Raw genomic sequence first — 16,703 nt, forward strand, 5'->3', positions numbered from 1 at the left:
CTTGACCAAGTCAAAAGCTGAAGATTAAAATCGTATAGGAGTTGTGGTCTTAGTTGCTGCCCATGCTAACAGAGTGATCCAACAGAAAAGCAGCAACAGCATCTTGTAGCTGTACCTACCTTCCCAGAATGAAAAAGATTATTGATGACTTTATTTCTACCTTCCAAATCTCATGTGGTCCAGATTAACCTGGAAATATGCAAGGAAGGAATTCTGGGAAATAACGTTTCGGACTAGCTAAACTGATGTACACATTCATTATATCATATTCTTTCATCTGATTGGTGTGAGGTAAGTGCTACAACTTTATATTTCTTCCAATTGGATAGTGATTTATATCTGTACTATTTACTAATAAACCATCTTTTTTCCCCCCTACTGAATTGAAATACTACTTTGTCACATATTAAGTTACACTAGCAAATATTTGCTTTAGTTTAAATTGAGAAATTGATCTAAACTTTGTTGTATTTCAGCACTAATAGATTTTTTTCTTTTGACCTTAGAAATACTTATAGGTAAATGATAGAACATTTCCTGTATTCACAGTGTGCTCAATTAGTTTTATTACATTGGGAATTTCTGACAGTAATAGTGACTATTTGAATCTTAAAAGCCTCCGTTAGTTGATTATTCTTTAGAAGGGAAATCTTAACTCCTCCATACCGGTATAACACACCTGTACAACAAAGGCATACTTCCTAGTTGTTGCTTAAGAATTGAACAAAACTGTTTAAAAGGAATATGCCGTGGCTGTTTGTGTATGAAACACATGCAAAAGTAGTACCAAAAGAAAATAAAAAAGAAGAGTGTATAACTCAGGATCTAGGAAAGAATTTTTATATTCCAAATGAGAGTTTTCATGTAAATTGACATATTCAAATACAGATTCCTTTGCAAAAATTACATGATTGAATACAAGGTAGTAATTAATTGCCTGACTTTGAGATTTTAGGTTTTATAAAAATTCTTTTCAAAAAAGCCATTTTAATTGTTTAGAATCAAAATTTATTTGATCTGGATGGGTGGAGCAAGAAGCCCAGTCATGGAGCTGATTTAGTGAAGGTTTTCAGAGCTTTTCCTTCTATAGCATTCCATAATAAACTTTCCTTTCACAATTCTCATTGACATCACATCTGCATTTCTATACTCATAAATAGTTTTAAGAATATTTGTTTTTATTTTTACCCACATCTGCAAAATTTGTATGGATATTTGCAATTTATTTATGGATATACAAGTTCCTGAATGCAAGCATTGAATGTGACTCTACACATACTGAAGCGAGAGGTTCTTTTTCTAATCAAATAAAAACGACCAGTACAAGCCAGCTTTTATAGTTTCTATATATAAATATTATTGTAGATGCAGGAAATTGCAGATTTATCAGTAGAAGCCCTTTCAAAGCAATGACAGAAAATCCAATACATACTGGGGAAAACACTTTTTTGGCCTGTTTCCTAAGAATTTTCATCTTCTTGAGTTTTCATCCCCCCGCCCGCCTTTTATTTTAAAGGTTATAATATTGTTTTACTAGTGGTTCTTAGTTGTGGACACTTGGCCTGAGGTGTGTAGGGAATCCACACTTCCATATAGTATTTGGTAGGTGAGACACGTCTCTCTCTACTGTTACTCTCAGCAGAGGTGAAAGCATGTCCCTTTTCTTCTTGTAAAAAGCTGGAAAAAGCAACAAGAGTTGATTTCTAGTCAGTTCTCCTTATTTAGGTTTTTCCTTACTTTGGTAAGGGAATAAATAAAAATAAAAATGTGAAATTCTTAAGTCTGTGGGAAAAGTTTGGGCATGTGGAAAAAATGTGGACATCTGATAATTTTCATGGTTTGCCTAAGTGGAGAAATCTATCAGCTAGTTTTGACTGTAATGAAAATGTGGAAAGAAAAGAAACGTATGTTTTTATTTGAGACATTGAGACATACCTCCAGTTAGTAAGTGGAGGTACTGTACTTTGAACCCAGTCTGGTTCCAGAATTCAAGTTCATAACTACCATGCAACACCGTATAGGTCTAGTTGAGAGGAATAGTGTGTTAGATTGCCAATACCATAAATTACAAAGTGTAATTATATTTTTTCCTTTTCTCCCAACATTTTATTGTGAAAATTTGCATACAGAGCTGAAAGAATTGTACAGTGAACACACACACATATATATATACTGGATTCTGTGATTAACATTTTTTTATATTTGCTTTATCACATATTCCATCCCTGAATCTATGTTATTGTTTTGATGCATTTCAGTCAGTCAGAAACACTTGTATACTACACGTCTAAACACTGTGACATGCATGTTATTAATTAGAGTTACTTTTTAGTGGCAAATATTATATATACAGTGAAATGTACAAATTTTAAGTGTACTATTTGATGAGTTTTGATATATGCATACACTTTGTAACCCAAATCTCTATCAAGATAGAGAAAATTACATGGTTGTCTTTTTATTGAACATTTGGCTGTTATAGTTCAAGTATGTGAGCTGTTCATTTCCTCTCAAATTAAAACCTGCTTTTCTTATTGTCCCATGATCTCTCATTGGTTCTTTAGTTTATTGACCTCATAGAGCGCAGGGCCATCTGCAGCACCTACTTGGCATGGAGAATATACTCAGAGGTGTGATGAATGATGGATTCATGGTAGTTCTCACTTCCTAAAGCAGTGTATGTGCAGACTCTTAATTGGTAACAATTCCTTTGATATATAATGTTTCAGATTATTTTTGCAAATAAATTGACCTATTCTCATTAGTTTTCTAGTGGAACATGATTTGCTGAAGTGGCTTTGATGTTGAGGGGATGCCGCCCTTGAAACTCATCCTTTTTTTGTTGTTGTTGACTGCCATTTGATAGATATTGTTAAAAGATTCCTCAGATTGGTGTAGGAGAAAAGTGTGGTTCTGTGAGTAGATTCATTTACGCTCATTCCCTTGGTGATCTCATTCGTCTCATGACTTTAAATACCTCTATTCACTGATGATGACTTCAGAATTTATATTTCTAGCCTAGGTCTTTACCCTGGACTTGTCATCTCTGTTTGAATGGCTAACAAACATTTCAACTTTAGTATGTCAAAAAACTAAATTTAGATTTTTCTCATCCTTCCCTTTCCCAATCTGTGCCGTCTGTAGTATGCTTAATCTCAGTTTATAGCAGGTCTTGGAATTCAGTTAGTTTAAATGCTAGTTAATAACATAATAAAGAGTCTAGCCTTTCATAGGTTTTATCTAACCCCTAGAGGGGTCTCTCCTCCTCTATTTCTCCATTTTAAACTGAGGAGTATATATGTGTGTGTGTTTAAAATTTAACATAAAATTCTTAGAAGGTGAGATCTTTAAAATACTATTATTGTTTTGGGAAGCCGGTAGATTTGTGTTTTTAACAGAAATATATTTGTTTAATAATAAATTTTGTAATCATCGATGATGATATATTTGGTGGAATATCAACTAGACTTTAGGTAAACTATTTTACAGTTTTCCATTTCTTCACCTTCTATCTAATTTGTCTCACATCTATTCTAAGCAAGCACAAATTGGGTGTCTAGATGATGATATTGCTTATGCACTGTGATGTTTTTTGACACTTCAGGAATGCTGCATCAAAAGGAAGAAAATTCCTAACCACCTGCTATTAGGTTTTCATGTAGAGTGATAGATAAATCTTAGACTGGCAGCTTTAACACAATAATAAAATGGGCTCCAGTTGTTGGAAGATGATAGCAAGTGTCAGAGAGCAGTTTTGCACACACTGGCCTGAAGGGATTGTCAGGAGAAAAGGGAGATGTGATGTGGCATTGTGTCAGATGCCTGTGGGAGTCTGCTGAGGGTAGTAGATTCTTTTCCCTTTTCATTGTCATTTTTTTTTCGCCTGTTGTATTTCGAGGGAAATTTAAGGAGGTTGTTCAGAGAGAAGTAGCACTGTTAGGGTCACTTCTTAACAGTTCTTAGTGTGTATCAGATATGGTAGTCCTAGCATGGAATTACCTGTGCCCGATGCTTGTCTTTTACTCTATTTGGAGCAAAAACTGGCAGAACATAACTTTCATGTGAAAAGTTAGTGTTTTTGTGGCCAGTTCTATGGAATCCTGACAAAACTGGTGTGAAATTTTAGAATATAGACTGGGGAGACAAGGATTACTGCCCATCATTACCCCAAGAATTCAGCATTTCTGAAATTTTCACCACCATGTCCTCTATACCTGTGTTCTCTATGTTCCAAGGCACTCTCCCCAGCCCCAGATAAAACCAGCAAAATATCTGATCGAATTAAAGATGTGAAGGGTGTTGGGGATTTTATTTGGTCGGAGAGCTGGAGTAAGTGCTTAATTATTAAAAGCAAAAGGATACTATTCTTAATTGACTGGTATTCCTGGTCATTTGAAAGTAAAAACAGGTGAATAAACTTCATTTGATACTTGAATCTTTACGAAGGGGAGGGTAGACTGAGAAGACAGTGCTGATGAGTGATAGTGTTTCTAGTAGTATTTCCTAAATTGCATGGACCAGTTTGCAGCTTATTGGCACTTAGTTTTGTGGAGCCGAGGAGTATTTTTTAAATTATGCATATTTCTTAGAAAGTGGGTACTCAGCAGTGGATATACTGCAACTGAATGATTTTCCTTTCAGTAAGTAGTTATCTTTGGAATTCCAGGAGGCATGAGAAGCAGGTATGTGTAAAGCTTGTTTGTGTGCTAGTAAATTAGGAAAGTGAACAAGCCCAGGGTCAGAAGATGTGACAAAGTGGAGAAAAGTTGTCGGTGAAAGAGGAGATAAAGTGATCTTTTTCTTGCTCGATAAACTGGATCATGATCTTAGAAAGACAATGCCAAGAAGGAAGTTCTTGATTTGAAAAATCTGGGCCATATGATCTGTAGGTTCTGATAAGACTAAATGTGTATATTCATTCAGACAGGTTAATTCTGAGCGAGCTTTATATTTAGTAGAGATTTTGGTAATAATGGATGATCACTATCCAGCAATTACAAAACATACCCTCCTGTGTGCACTGGACTGATGAGTTATCTTTGTGTTTTTAAATCCTCATACTTCCCTTACTTTTACCCCTGAAATCTGGCAAATCTGCCTAGGAACCAAATCTGTCATAATTGGATGGGCTGCTTCCTAAATTAGATGTGGTAGACTTGAAGTACATTTTTTTCTAAGGAAAAAAAAACGAACATCATAGTGATTCTTAATTCTCAGTCATGTAATTTGTCTTAAAATAGTTTGAAGCTGAGATGTCGAGATTATTTCTTTTGAAAAATAGAATTCATTTATGATAATAGTATGTGTTGTCCTATATAATTTTATTAAACAAGGAAAAGAGATATTACTTGATTTTAAATGACTACTTTACCCAAAAGGAATTTTGGAATTAGGGATACTAAGTCTTTTAAAATTTAGCCTTGATTCATAAAGCCATACCAGAGAAATGTCATATCTAATATTATAATACATTTTAGAAAGCAGATTACTGGACTGTGAGATGATATGGTCGGTTTTATATCAATGTGAAATGCAAAACATGCATCCACATGGTTAGCTCTCACTAATTATCAGTCTTTTGGAGACTGTACATTAACTTAGTGGGGAAGGTAAGCCAGAAAGAGAATTTCAGGGAGTGACACAGGAATTTCTAACATATCTTTAATATGATTATGTTCTGTTCTTGATGGATCTGCCACATCCAGTTCTCCACATATTGCTATTATAAATAGCAAGTATTTATTGAACATTTATTGCATGCCAGCTTATTCTCAGGACTTTATATGTATCAAATGTCCCTATGGTTGTTATTGCAGTGAATTCCATGTTAGGAATGAGAGGCCCAAGGCACAGTGAGGTTGAAGGACTTGTCTATAGGGTCACAGGCCCAAGTGTGGAGCAGGACACTCAATCACTGTGTTATATGTTCCTGTTGAAATATAGGTGGATTTTCTAATGGTGTGTAGAATGAATTTTAAATTTTAGAGAGACAGTTAAATTTCTGACAGCTAGTCAGATCAGTGAATGCTTTATCTTTTTAAATGTGTTCTTTCTTAGGAAATTAGTTACTACCGTATAGATTCTTACCCAAGGAACAGATTTACGATTATTACCAGCACAACTAGAGGTAATGCATGAAATGCGCTTCTCTTTGTTCATGACGAAGTGGAAGATTTTTAAATTTTAAATTGTACTCCTAGTCTAGAAGATTTGTAATGTAATAGAATAGGTATTTACTGGTTGTCCTTTATGTGATGAAACATTATAGTTTCGGTCTCAGGTATATGATAAGGAGTAAACATGAGCTGCTCTAAGTTGATGCATGTTCATCCTCACTGACTTCATAGGTTCCAGCCTTGAGTAACCACAAAGGTTAGATCATAACAAAGCATGCAACATGTTTGTGTAGGCTCCTTACCCTTAGCTTTTTCAGGGGTTGACATGAAGAACTAATCTGTTTGTTCTCTAAAACCCCTCTGGAGTTACTGACTGTCTGACGTGTTTCCTTACTGTTCCTACAGCTGGCTCTGTTTTATAAATAATTCACTTATTTCTACACTTAAATGGCTTTTCCCTCTAAATAAGCCAATTTGCTTCCCAGGTCAGATGAAAACTGTTGGTTTTGTTCTTTGCCTTGACCACCAGGAGGATCAAAGCCAAAACAGTATATACTCGAAATAACTATTTCATTGTTATACTAGGGCCTTGTGAGTTATCAAAACTTTTAGGACCTGGTGAAATCTCTAGACATACTACATTTGCATTATAATTTCAAGGAGTTCTTGTATCCTATGAAAAATATTTTGAACTCTTAGTGTTAAGAATCCCTGTTTTTGACCTTTTTATAGTCTTATATCAACCATTCTATACATATGAATGTATTATGCTAAGTTTCCTTGACTTTATAGAAGTAGGGTATATGTAAATGATAAATAAATAGTTTTCTGAGTCTTTATGGACTGAGCAGTTGTTCTCTATGTATGTGGCAGCTAGGCCATGGGAAGTACTTTTATCACAAGAACTGTTTGAGTTGTCATAATGATGAAACAGTTGGGTTAATATAAATGACTGTAGTATTTCTGTCTGATAATTTTTGAGAAAAAGCAATCTAGAGATTGCGCATGTGTGTACACGTACGTACAAATACCAGGGCATAGAGTTTTTGTGCACTGAACACAGTTGTGAATGGGTATTTGGTAATGTTATGACATTTTTACATCTCTGTAATGTCGTTCATGGTAAAATCTCTTGATGGAAGTTGTAAAAGGCTTTTGGGAATTGCTTCTGGGGCTGCAGTTTTAAAATCTGGTTCTCAAGTGTGGGAACAGCCTTCTCTCTTTGGGTGGCGATGGAGCCATTGGCCCTTGTGATTGCAGTTGTTATTCAGACGCTCTTTCATGTCTGGTTTCTGGTGGGAGGTCCTGAGTTGGAAATCACGGGCTAGGCTTTGCTCTTGGGCCTCCATGCATAAAGGAATGGTATATTCAGTTTGTGGGCTTCGCAGGATATAGGATGCCTCATTGTACTTGCCTTTGAAGATTTGTTGCTCTTTAAAATGTCCCCTTCGGATAGGGGAAGGGAGACTCAATGTCTGTTCCTTAAGAGTGTTCCCAAAATATTGGCAATGAGGAGGAACTCATGCTAAGGAGAACTGTTTGGAATTGCAATGCTTTTCACCTCTTTTTCCCTTCTCTCTTTGTGAAAGACAATTTGTAGTACATTTTGTTTCTCTAAGGGAGATTTGAGTACCCAGCTGGTTAGGTATATTTAAAGAAAAAAAAAATCTCTTTCAACAGACCTTGAAGAAATCTATTATAAATTTGAGTGGGAACCTGAGAATGCTGTGGCATACAGGCAAAACTAATTAAAATAACTGATAAAGAAATCAGTTGTAGCTTTACATGGGATTTTCAAGGTTAAAATGTATGAGAACCATGTTAACAAGCTCTGCTTTTAACTCCATAAACTGTAGGATTTCGTTCCTTTGTGCAGTTTGAAACCACCATCACCTATGCTCTCTAGTGCATACCGGGTGATTTTGACAGTAAGATTTTGTGCGGTGCTTCCTGTCTCTACTTCAGTTACTGCTGAGATTTTTGGTGTGAGAGCTCTCTTATCCCTGGGTGTTGGGGAAAGGAGTAGTAAGTAGCCTTGTTTCTTCCAGCCTGTCTGGTTCTGCTGCAGTGCTCTGGGCCTGAAGAAGCCATAAGTGCATCTTGGCAAGCATGGCAGACTCCTGGCAAGTCAACTCCTCAAGGCCAGGGCAGTTTCTGCCCCTCCTGCTACAAAGATATAACATCCTGGCCTGTGGATGTTAAATGTCAATTGGTGGACAGTAGTTAAAAATATTGCCTTCCTTTTCCCTGTGCATACTTAGCAAGCTGGCATCTGAGGTAGAATCATGGAGAGATCCTAGAAATCCCAGCATGCTTAGCACCTATGGCCCTCCCTCTCAGGAATGGTGTGCAAGGTGTTGCTGGAATGTACTCCAGTGGACCCCGAGTTACAGGCCAAGTTGCTATTTGCTGGGGATAGGTAATTGAGTATTGAGTGTCTTTTTGAAACTCCCCAGGCTGGGGCAGCAGTCTACTATTAGGGAAGTTGGGAGATGGTGGCCAACCTTAGGCTCTGTGAACCCCACGGACAGCTGTTTGTCCAGTTGCTAAGGCTTGTAACAGAGAAGCTTCTTATTGCATGACTATTGTTTATTGGTATGGTGGCTTTTTAGCCAACCCTCAACTCCCTATTCCCCTTACCTTTACTTCTTAGACCAGTTTTGCCTGTCTCTGAACGAAGACAGGTAATGATTAGCTGCCCTTTTTCCAACTGGCACATTTGGTATTGTAGAAAACATAGTATGAAGCAACTGTTCATTTAAGGTTTCTATGTTACAAATGGTTTTTCAGGTTTCACATGTCAAAATTGATAGATTACCAAGGAAAAGCTAAAAAAAAAAAAGACATTCACTTTTTACAGTATACACAATTTTAATAACAAAACTTTCCTGTACACTGTACTTTGTTACTGCTTTTCCCTCAGACCCCTAGTGTAATAATGTTTTCTTCCTACCTCCCTCACCGCCCCCACCCCCACCCCTTCACTTCCAGAATGGCTCTTAAGGTGATTGAACACAATGCGTTTGGACTATACTTTTGGTTTCCAATCAAGGTGTTGATTGGAAGGTTCAACAAACATTCCATAGATCATACTTTTTTTTTAATTACCAAGGAAGAATAGGTTAGTTGAAGGAATAGCAGATTTTTCCAAACATTTGCAATAACAGTATGAAAACGTAAACCCATCATTTTCTCCTTGTTTTTTTTTTTTTTTTTGCCTTAAATTATTCAGGTTTGCCCTAGGTTAGGAACAGAAATAGTTAATTATCTGTGAATGGCCTTATCACCTTTATCTTTTCCTGGGTGAAGCACTTTAACCAGTAAGATATGAAAAAGCATGTTTCAAAACAGACTTTTGAGACAGGTCTGTCCCTGTATTGCTGATATGAAAATGGAAATATGTCAGCTTATAAAGAATATTCTTTCAAAATTTCATATTGATAGCCACACTTTAGAGAACAGGGCATGTACAGTTTTCTTTCTCCAATAGCTGTGTAGGAAATGTGCCTTAAGAAAATAGTATGCCTGTTTTGAATTTTAGGATTCAGACCTAGCGCAACATAGGGCTCATTTTTATTGGAAAGATGGAGTCTAGCTCTTGGTGACTAGCATCAGAATAAGCAGATGGATTTTAATAATTAGTGGAGTTGGAAAGTTCAGTCAATTTCATTCATTGAATTGGTACAGAAATTAACTTAGGCACATTAAGAAATTACATGTGTTAGTGCAGATTTTTGGCTTAAAAATTAGTATCTTTGCTATTTGATGTTGGCAGTGGATATTCTCAGAGCTGTGTGTGGATTTGCAAATTTATCAGCCCACTCTCATTTCAAAAAGGTGATTGAAATCCCTGGCAAGCTACAGAAATGAATATAAATGCTTCCAAACTAACTCTTGGTTACTAGGTGGGGTACAGGATCATAACCTTCTTTAGCTTTTCTTCATCCAGAGAGATTTAACTATTTTTCTGGTTCTTGATTAAGTGGTCATTTTCCTCTAACCTTGAAAATGAAAAAAAAAAGAGAGTAGATGCGAGAGGATGCTGAAGAGGATAAAACTAAACCACAAAACAAAAGCCCTAAAATTGCGTTAGCAGGATCTGCAGTGTAGCTGAGATGCTCTTCCACCCTAGCCAGCTGGTAAAGAGAGCACATATGACTAACAGTCTCATCTTCAAACCTGTGCTGATAATGAAACACAAATAGACCAAAATTAAATGGAATCCTGCCGTCTATAGGCAATTCAAAAGGGAAGTTTGCGCTTTAGTGAAAAAGGGAAATGCTATTTGGCATTATCACTCATTTTTCTTAGAACGTTACAAACAAAAAAATGGAGGGTAAAAAAATCAGTTATTTTTCAACTCGAAAGTGTGCCTTGGTGGCCTTGGCTATGCTGTTCTTCTGAATTACTGAATGGCTTGCTTTTCCAGTTTACTTTTCTACATACATTAAGGATTTTACCGATTGATGGTCCATTTACTACTCACAATTTCAATTAATTTTGGTTGTGGTTAAAATGGAAAATACTCCTTTGCTATCCTTTATGGCTAGTGGAATCTTGTGTGTACAGGACACTGTTGCATTGTGACAAAGCTTTCCCCTGACAAATGTTCGTGATTACCCTGATAAATGAGTTGGTAAATTTTAGCTTTGTGGAGCTCTGGTTTGTAATAGGGGTTTCTGATTCAGCTCTTCTGTAGGGAAGCAGTGAACTGTGCTCTGTGCCGTAAAATCAGCTTCTGTCCCTGCCCAGGCAGGCCCAGGGACTGGTTTAATAAGAGATGAAATGCTCCCTGCTAAAGATCAACTGAATTCCACTGGGCTGAGCCTTTGCCAAACTAATCTACCTACCCTAAAAAATGTAGGGAGCACGTTTTTACAGTAATATGTGATCTTGTCTGTTTTTTACTGAGACATTTTCTTTGAAATGTATGTAGACACCCCTCTCTTAATATTAAAAAGAAAAAAATTACAGTTAAATCTCAGAGGTTAAACTGTAGTCTTAACATGTTTTCCATTCAGTCCAGGGAAGAAAATATGCCTTGAATTAAGGATATCATGTTAATGGTCATGTTAAGAAAGATAACTTTTTTTTAATGGTAGTGGTTTTCTCTAAAGATTTGTGCCCTTTTCACATACAGTAAATGTCCATTGTAAAGATACTTATTCTTTTAAAATCAAGTCAGTCTAATTTCTTGGTTTTTGCTACTACATACACAGAATTTTGTTTATGGAAAAATTCTGTATAAATTGGTAACTCACATCTAAATCCCAAATTCGTTATAATTTCTCCATAGAGATCATAATAGAAGAAACACAATACTTGTGGCTTTTTTCTGTATGAAAAATGTGGTATTATTAGTTAATTATAGAATGTTTATATTAATACTAGAGAACCTCTCCTTCTCCCCTTTTCAGCTGCAGGTCCAGGGCCTTGCCCTGTTTGATGCAGATTGTATACAGCTACCCATTTGCCTCACTTTTAGCTGGCTGCCTTTGAACTTCAGCTAACCTGTTTCTGTGAGTCAGATTTTAAAATGCTGCCTTTCCCTTTAATCCCCTCACCTCTGTGCCATCTTCAGGTTACCACTGTGTGGCTGCATAAGCATATAGGGTGTTCTACCATGAGAAGGTTTGCCTCAGTAATATGTTGTTCCCCTCACTTAGAAGAAACTGCTCTTATAGTATGAATATGTATCTTTATTAAAAGGTCAAGTTTTACCCTATAATATTTAGAAAGTGATTTTTTAATGGTTCCTTTATGATATATTCTAATAAGAATCAGTGTTATGCCTGTTGCCAGACTGTTATTTTTAATTTGGCTCTTTGAGGTTCGAAGATTAGGAAAAGGCAGAAGAAAGAGGTTTAAACCCGTTTATCAAGGCATCTTTGATCATGACAGTTGAGGGGGGCGGGTACGAAGGGAGGGAGGAGAGAGAAAGAAAGAATTTTGTGTGTTCTTTCAAACTAGAGGGAGCAGGTCATAGGATTGTTGACTCAGTTTATCTCTTTTCTCTCCATAATAATTTTCTAAATCTTTTTTCACATATAAATGTAAATATAGGATTTAGTAAACTAATTAGTAAAATGGTAATTTAATACTAGTTTAAAATAATTGTCTAAATGCCATAAAAATCAACATGTCCATTATAAATCAAACTAGAGACGTATGATACAAAGTCTGTAATTTTTTAGTATTGATTTCATTGTAATGAGACCTTTTCACAATCAGTTGGATTCATTGTTTAAATATATTAAAAAGTCACTTAGCTTATTAGAGTTACATAAAGGGTTCTGATTTCATGATGTAGACTTTGATAATATCTCTTAACTCAGGCAAAAACTCTGGAAGAAGGGTATTTAATATTTACCAGTCTTCAGCATACATGAAATTTTACTTCCCATACTGGCAATAAATTGTAGATTTGAGGAAATGCCAAATTATCATACAAGAGAACTTTGCTAAGTCTCCTTTTAAGCAGCAAGCCAGTTTGTGGTACTTAGGATGGAAAACAATGATCAAACAAGTATTGATCTATATCTTTTTCTGCTCAGCTTCTTTCCAAACTGTTTTCAGTAGAAAAAAATAGCATATGGAGACCTTAGTGTAAATGTTTACACTCAATAGTATATAATCACATACAAGAAATGTCTTATTTTTTGAAGTAAGCATTTTTAGACTTTCCAACAGGAGTGCAAATTAATGTGAGCATTGCTTCATTTAACACTTAAAATATGGTTTCATTAAAAAAAAAATTAAAAACACTTAAACACTTTAAAAACTTAAGTCTCCACTTGGTTTTTGAAAATTAGGCTTAATGTCACCATTGGTAAAAATTAGATATTTAACCCCTACTATGTAAAATAGGTTACTTATCTGATGTAATTTTTGATGACGGGTAGATATTATACTTCACATTCTTTGTATGGCAGCTGCTGACACTTGCACTGTCCATAACCATTAATGATGATGAAGGGTCCTTCATGGGTGGGTTCATATTCATTATACGGTCCTTGGTCTGACATGTTTGACATGTGGAGTCGTGTTTGGGATCGGAGCTGCCTGTGGTTCTGAATCATTGAGCACTGCCTAATTCTTCTTAAAGTGGGTGGGCAGCACTTCCTGGAGATGAACACTATAAAAATAATAAAAAAGAAAGAAAACAATAAAGCCATTGTTCCTGTAATTACTCGCTGAGTGAAGATAGCATTGTCTGGTTCAGGAAAGTGTTCTTCAGTAGTAACTGCTATGCCTGCAGTAGTTGGGATTTCTTTGTCTCTCACATGGTAACTTGATGAGCTTATTCTTTTTGTATATTCAGTGGTTGGATCTCTATAAGTTGTAGCCATGGCTGTGACAGTGGTTGATAAATTCCAGCAGAGCTGAAATCCATGGACTGCATCTAGTATATCCTCTCCTTGGGTGTGGTCAGGACTGTGGCATAGGATGGAATGCTCCCACCGGCCTTGGAAACTGCCCAGCCAGGAGGCCAAAGCACATATTCGAGGGCTGCATTCCCACAGATTGCCAGAGAGGCCAACGGTTGTGAGGGATTTCAGGGAGTTTAAGATCTTGGAATCGAGGCTGTTTAATTTGTTGTTATCCATGAGTAGTATTTTAAGATTAGGCATCGTTTCAAACACTGTCAGATCAATGGCTTTGATTTCGTTTCCAGTCAGGTCTAGCTTTTCTAAAGTACCCCAGGTCCACTCCATCCCACATGTCAAGTTGCTGATTTTGTTCCATTGTAGGAAGAGCGTGTGCAGACTGCTTAGCCGTAGGAAATGAGCAAAATTAATCTTCGTCAGCTGGTTGTGCTCTAGGTGAAGCTCTCTCAGTTTGATTAATCCCGCAAATCCATTGCGAGCCAAACTTCGCAAACGGTTTGTGCTCAAATCCAGAAACTCCAGACTACGACAGTCCCAGAACAGGCGTACTGGGATAGTCCGCAGGGAGTTGGACCGTAAATGCAAGGTCTGCAGCTTCCGAAGGCCGTAGAAGAGCTCTGGGTGCACAGATGATAGCTGATTAAAAGACAGGTCCAAATTTTGCAGGTTAATCAGTTGGGTAAAAGTTGTGTTTGGCAAGTAAAATATTTTGTTGGAACTTAAGATTAATTCCTTAAGTTTATATAGTCCTTGAAAAGCATCTTCTTTTACTGTTGAAATTTGATTATGATCTAAATGGAGCCAGGTAAGTTGACTGAAGCTGGCAAATTGATCCCTTTCGAGCTCTGTGATGTGATTGTGCCTCAGGGACAGGCCCAGAGAGCCCTTGTCAGTGGCGTTTGGCACTGAGTGGAAGCCCTGAGAGTCGCAGTAGAAGAGCAGCTTCTCGCAACGGCATTTGGGTGGACACGCCATTCCCAGGGCAGGCAGCATTTTTAAAACCATACTCATTGCATATATTGCTGCCAGCATAGGGGCCCCTAATGGCCACTTGAAATGTAAGCCTGCAGAATATAATTTAAGGAAAACAAGAAGATAGGATATTTTTCAGCATAACGTATGAGCTATAAAAACAAACAAACAAACATTATGGCGAAAGATTTCACTGCATATGGCTTATTTTTCATTTGCTGCAGAAAAACTAACCTTGTTAGTCTGACTAGAACAAAACTTAAACCATTAAGAAGATAAAACATGTCCTGTCATCAGCAATATTTGCTTTTACCTAAACCTCAGAATCCAAAAATGTGACTGATATCCCTCATAAAATATGAATTCAATGGCTTATTTTAAAAAGCATGATTCCTTGCTGACTATATGACACATAATACATGGACTTACCCATCCTTCTGAGCACTTTGGAGGCTGCATTCAGTCGCGGTTGTTAGACTCAACGCAGTGAGTCTGTAAAAGGCTCTAACATGCAGGAGCCTTTGACCAATTTCCTGTTTTCTGTGTCCCAGGCTTTCTGAATAAAATTGAATCCACCAGGGTGAGTTGTTTTTTTCTTAGGATGTTCCAAAATGAAGCATTGGTTTCATTTTCTGTGACCACTCTGATCCCTTAAATCAGTTTTGAATATAAGTTATTAATTTCACTCTCTTCTAACTGCCCAGCTGGTTAATCAAATTGTCAGTCTCTCCTTTTTGCAGCTGTTAGTTCTCTCTGTCTTAACTTGTTGATGGCAGATGGGCAGCTTGTTGCAGAGAAGAGCTCCTGGAGCAGCATGAGTGCATTTACTGAAAAGCTTTTCTGAGAAACGGCACAAGAATGGATTTGCTTATGTGCTGCGACCGCACAGAACTGTATATAGGCTGACGTCACCGGGTGACGTGTCTTTTGTTTGGGTTTTCCAGAAGCATTACTGTTATAAAGCACTGTGCTTTGTAACAATATCGGGTCATTGTAAACCCCCTAATACAACAAAGCGAGAAAGAAGAACTCCTGACTTAAAAACATGGTGTTCCTTCAGTGTAGGAAGCAGCAGTGAGGTTGTAATAAAGGCTGCATTCAGGAAGACTGTCTGAACAGTGAGTTGGGTTAGCAGAGTGATGATTTTTAATGCCTGCAAGAGCCAGTGTTAGACTGCCGATTCTGCATAGAAAGATCATTTAAATGGGCAGGAGCCTGCACGATTTATGAAGCGCTGATGTAACTCCAGCCTAGGCAAGTTAATGCCCACTGCTCTGGTAGTTTGGGAAGCTACTCAATCACCTTGTTGTTGTGCTTGGTGAAAATGGAAGTATGACTGATTTACTTTCAGTTTGTTGGTAAATTAGAGAAGTGGATTTGGCTGCTTTGTCAATAAGAGCTTAACGTCATGCACCAAGAATTAAGAGGAAAAAAAAATCGCAAAGCATTTGGTTATTTTGCTCTTTGAGAATTTCAGGGGAATTCTAAAAGATTTCTTCTCTGTTCTGTTTTATAACAGTATTTTATCACAGTGCTGATTGAAAAATAATGCTGATTTTTTAATCAGTAGGAGAAAAGGATAGATCGAAACAGTCATTTCATAGTGCACGTCCTAGATTTTAACAATGGAACAGAAATGGTCTAGAACAAGTGATATGGCACAGCTGGATTCTAATGCAATCCCTTGTATTTACCTCAGAATCTCACTTCTTCATCTGAAAACCTCATCGATGCTGCGACTGGGGCATTGTGGCACCCACATAATAGAGCATATATTTGTACACTTAACAGTTCCTGCAGGCACACTTAAGAACTGACTTTGAGTCTCCTACTAATTGTTGTTGAACTCTAGTGAATACAAAAGGTTACCCATACTTTGTAATGGGATTTTTTGTTTTGGCTGTTTTTACTTGACCTGTCTTCTCCCTGTTGAATAGTGTCATCACTTTTCAGAGCTTTTTTATTAATGTACAGCTTCATGTTTAGTGATGTATAAATGTGAAAGATATTTCTAGGATGAGTCAGGGTCATATTTTCAGGCCCGACAAAGGTAAGGTCTCTTACGCATTGTACCTTATTGATTTAGCCTTCCATTCTAGTTTCTCTTATACCGTTGACACTTACCTTAGTGGGTCTTATCTCACACCCGAAGGCAAAAATCTCAAAACCAACCACTCATGGCATTTGTGAAAAATCATTGGCCTATTGGCTTCCAGGGGCTTCATTC

General features: G+C 37.0%; 2 protein-coding genes across 5 annotated transcripts in view; one reads left to right on the forward strand and one right to left on the reverse strand.

Annotated features, from left to right (window-relative positions):
• The window catches only part of CTNNA1 (catenin alpha 1), a 150,681-nt gene that overhangs the window by 80,574 nt on the left and 53,404 nt on the right, over positions 1-16,703 (forward strand). The gene's annotated exons all lie outside the window — the stretch shown is intronic.
• Positions 9,306-15,362, reverse strand: LRRTM2 (leucine rich repeat transmembrane neuronal 2). The gene is made up of 2 exons (XM_039836218.1): positions 14,906-15,362; positions 9,306-14,568 (listed from the first exon to the last, which is right to left on the reverse strand). The coding sequence occupies exons 1-2, from the start codon at positions 14,907-14,909 to the stop codon at positions 13,022-13,024; spliced, it is 1,551 nt and encodes a 516-aa protein (XP_039692152.1). The 5' UTR covers positions 14,910-15,362; the 3' UTR covers positions 9,306-13,021.

This window comes from Pteropus medius, unplaced genomic scaffold, assembly GCF_902729225.1.
Source record: "Pteropus medius unplaced genomic scaffold, Ma_sr-lr_union100, whole genome shotgun sequence".
Classification (NCBI taxonomy): domain Eukaryota; kingdom Metazoa; phylum Chordata; class Mammalia; order Chiroptera; family Pteropodidae; genus Pteropus; species Pteropus medius.